We start from the raw sequence: 3,835 nt of genomic DNA on the forward strand, positions 1-3,835 counted from the left end.
GTGATGTTAGTGGTTCCATGGCCGTAACTTCCATAGAGGACACAGAGGTCATGTCCTTGGGTTTTTGATTTCAGAAATGCACAATTTATCTATGATGAAAATCAATCTATGATCAACAATGGTAAATTCCGTCTGCGTACGGCACCCCATATTCCCATTTACGGTAAGAAACGAAAACTACTTTCACCCCTGGGTCACCAACGTTACAGGCAAGAAAGCTCCTGCACACAGTCCACATTTGCAGTGTTTAATAACAATTCAAGCAATTCAACCTTGAGGTCAATAGACCGAAACGTCGCTATTAAATGCTGCAAATGTGTCTCTCACAATGTCTCTAAAAAGGGTGGGACTCAAACAACCGTATGATTCAAAGTCCATGAAAACCTAGCCTCTTTGTGCAGATGGGGTTACCAGTGGGCCTAATTATTATTTGCTGAAAATACTCAATTACATCATAACAACATTGCTTGACATTACAGAGGGCCTTAAATAACAGATTAAGGCTTATCCATTACAACTTTGGTGACAGTAAGGTTATAACATAGGCTCTGCGCTAAGGGGTTAATGGCATTGTGTGGTTGTATGTGCTTTCAACTGAAACAGCTGTTTTTTTTTTCAAATGTGGGTTTTTAGACAGCATTCTGCTTCTACAATAATGTATGGTACTGTATGGCTCACCAAAGATGGTCCTGGCTGGCACAGACTCTCTGTTGAGCCAGAAGGAGACCTGTGACAGGAGTCCCTCACTCAAACTTGAAAACAGGTCAATTTTGAGCCGAGCACAACAGAAGGATTAATGGCCAAGCTTTTCGGTCTAAAGAGGAAGGTCTTTAGACCGAAAGCATGGCCATTAAAATAAGGGGGGAAAGGATTTAAGTGTGCAGACATTTTTTTTTTTAAAGCATAAAAAACAGTTATCATGACAGTGTCACTGACAGTGCTACTGTATGGTATTCTATGTCTCACCGAAGACGGTCCTGGCCGGCACGGACTCCCTGTTGAGCCAGAAGGAGACCTGGGAGAGGATGACGGTCATGAAGCAGGGCATGTAGATCTGGATGACGAAGTAGCCGATCTTCCTCTTCAGGTGGAAGTGGGCCATCATCACTGTGTACTCCCCTGAGCGGGGGGGGGGCGGCAGAGTATAGAGTAGGTTAGGGGGGGGTGGAGCAGAGTATAGAGTAGGCTAGGGGGGGGGTAGAGTATAGAGTAGGCTAGGGGGGGGGTTGGTATAGAGTAGGTTGGGGGTGAGTATAGAGTAGGTTGGGGGGGGGGTGAGTAGGCTGGGGGGGGGGGGTAGAGTATAGAGTAGGTTGGGGGGGGGTAGAGTATAGAGTAGGTGGGGGGGGGGCATATAGAGTAGGTGGGGGGGGGGCACATCACCATGTACTGACCTGAGGGGGGGGGAGCAGAGTATAGAGTAGGTTAGGGGGGGGTAGAGTATAGAGTAGGTTAGGGGGGGGGTAGAGTATAGAGTTAGGGGGGGGGGGTAGAGTATAGAGTAGGTTGGGGGGGGGGGCATCATCACCGTGTACTGACCTGAGCGGGGGGGGGGGGGGAGGTAGAGTGTAGGGGAGGTTATTATCAGATTAATAAGGTAAGACACACTGTACTGTAGTATATTATACTGTACCATACTGCTAAACAGGGTGTGGTGTGTGTGTGTGTGTGTGTGTGTGTGTGTGTGTGTGTGTGTGTGTGTGTGTGTGTGTGTGTGTGTGTGAGTGTGTGTGTGTGTGGAGAGAGAGAGAGAGAGAGAGAGAGAGAGAGAGAGAGAGAGAGAGTGAGTGTGTATGTGTGTGTATGTGTGTGTGTGTGTGTGTGCGCGCGCGCGCGTGTGTGTGTGTGTGTGTGTGTGTGTGTGTGTGTGTGTGTGTGTGTGTGTGTGTGTGTGTGCTATATTACATCCATTGATGTTACTCAAGAAAAAATATATATCACCCCTTCTGTGTCACACCATCTTGTTAACTAGCCTATACACAATTATTACTTGCATTATATGCACTTTAAATGTACACATATTAGTAAGTAAGTAAGAGTAAGTAAGAGTTTATTTGCAAAACGTAGTCTCCACCATTTTTACTTTTGCATTTTATTTTTGAAAAATGACTGTTGAATGTTCAGAGGCCCTATCACCTATGTGTGAATTCTTGCCATTCAAATATTTTGAGAACACACCTTTTCAACCAACAGCATATAAAATGCATTTTGGAATGCAAGGCAATGAAATGCCCAAAACAAAAAAATGTCAATTTCCCATCATTCTAGAAAATGTAGATACCGTACACCGTTTTGCAAATAAACTCTTCATATAATATCACATTACAGAGGCCCCAAGTGATTGAAAATATACACCAAACATGACATGACATGAGGCACAAAGGCATTACTTGAGAAGTGACAGGGGATGAGGATGTAATGAATTTAAAACCTACAGTAAGCAGCAGAACTAATCATGGTTTAGTCTCCCCCTCTCTACCCTCTACTCTCTACTCTCTACGACAGTGGTTCCCAACCTTTTTCTTCAGGGACCCATATTTTTTACCATTGTAAGCTTTGGTGACCCAACCACGCGAGCGCCCGCACGAGACGGAGTCACAAGATGCCCTTCGTTTCCTGCAAAAACTTATTTTAGTTATTTTATTCCTCAATTCGTCTTTGGTCAAATATAGAATAAATGTTTAATGTAGCACTTACAATTTGTTGCGTCTATGCATTTATTAGTTAAATGCTTTGTCATTTATTCAAAATGGGCTATATATATATTTAAAATGAAACCCCTTAAAATCAAGAGGGCTTCGCGACCCCCCGTGGATCTTTGGCGACCCATAAGGGGGTCCCGACCCATAGGTTAGGAACCACTGCTCTACGACACGTGTTTGTGCTTCACACTCAATATGTGGCAGCAGCGTTGGCAAGAGGTAAATCTTTCATGGTCACAAAAAAAAAAGATTGAGAGAGAATGAAAAGAGAGTTAGTGAGGGCGATAGATGGACAAATAGATAGAAAGGGGAGAGTAGAGTAGAGAGAGAGAGAGTAGAGAGAGAGAGCGAGCGAGAGAGAGAGAGAGAGAGAGAGAGAGAGAGAGAACATAATATCCTGTTAACCAACTGAAGATTGCATTTGAAGCTTTTAAAAAAAAAAAAAAAAAATCCTCTCCAGCTTCCCCCTGCTGCCGACTCGACGCTGATAAACGACGGCAAATCCACTAGATGACTGCTAGCTGCTTTCTCTGCTCTGGGTGAAATCCGATTTTTGTAGCTCGCTAATCCCTTGTCACAATCTGCGTCCTGCCCTGTCGTCAGCAGCAAGCAGCAAGCGCACTCGAGCGGCTCCAGCGCTCGTTTATCTCTCATCAGGCCAGGCCAAAGTTGGGTTCACCCCAAAGGCAGGTGAGTACAAGCTAGTGAAGAAGAAGAGGAAGAGGAAGAGGAAGAGGGGGGTCTCGGTTGGCTGGCCGAGGTGGTCTTTTTGCCCACTAAAACCCTGAAAACATTTGTCCATTAGCTGACTGACATCTTCATCTTCAGGCACCCTATTGAGGGGGTGATGGAGGGCGGTTGACTTAAGCAGTGGAGAAGCTTGTAGTAGTCGCCCGAGAGGAGGAAGAGAAGAAGATTCTCTCTCTCTCTTTCTCCTTTTCTTGCACGTTTTCAGCCCCTTTAACTTCACTTTTTACGCTGAACAAGAGGAAAGGAGAGGGAAGCGAATACAACAACTCTGAAAAAAAAAAAAAACTTGGAGCAAGACAGACGGCATGCCTCAAGTGGAGTCGAGACCAGCGCCAGGTCACCGGCACCAATGACTCTGAGTAGTCCACCTTGCAGCCCTGCAC

General features: G+C 45.3%; 1 protein-coding gene across 1 annotated transcript in view; it reads left to right on the forward strand.

The window, feature by feature from the left end:
• Nucleotides 1-683: 683 nt before the first annotated feature.
• LOC134459889 (gamma-aminobutyric acid receptor subunit beta-3-like) overlaps nucleotides 684-3,835 on the forward strand; it is an 86,971-nt gene continuing 83,819 nt past the window's right edge. The window contains exon 1 of the mRNA XM_063212388.1: nucleotides 684-718. Within this exon, the coding sequence (XP_063068458.1) occupies nucleotides 684-718 (35 nt within the window). The remainder of the gene's footprint in view (nucleotides 719-3,835) is intronic.

This window comes from Engraulis encrasicolus, chromosome 12 (genome assembly GCF_034702125.1).
Source record: "Engraulis encrasicolus isolate BLACKSEA-1 chromosome 12, IST_EnEncr_1.0, whole genome shotgun sequence".
Taxonomy (NCBI): Eukaryota; Metazoa; Chordata; class Actinopteri; order Clupeiformes; family Engraulidae; genus Engraulis; species Engraulis encrasicolus.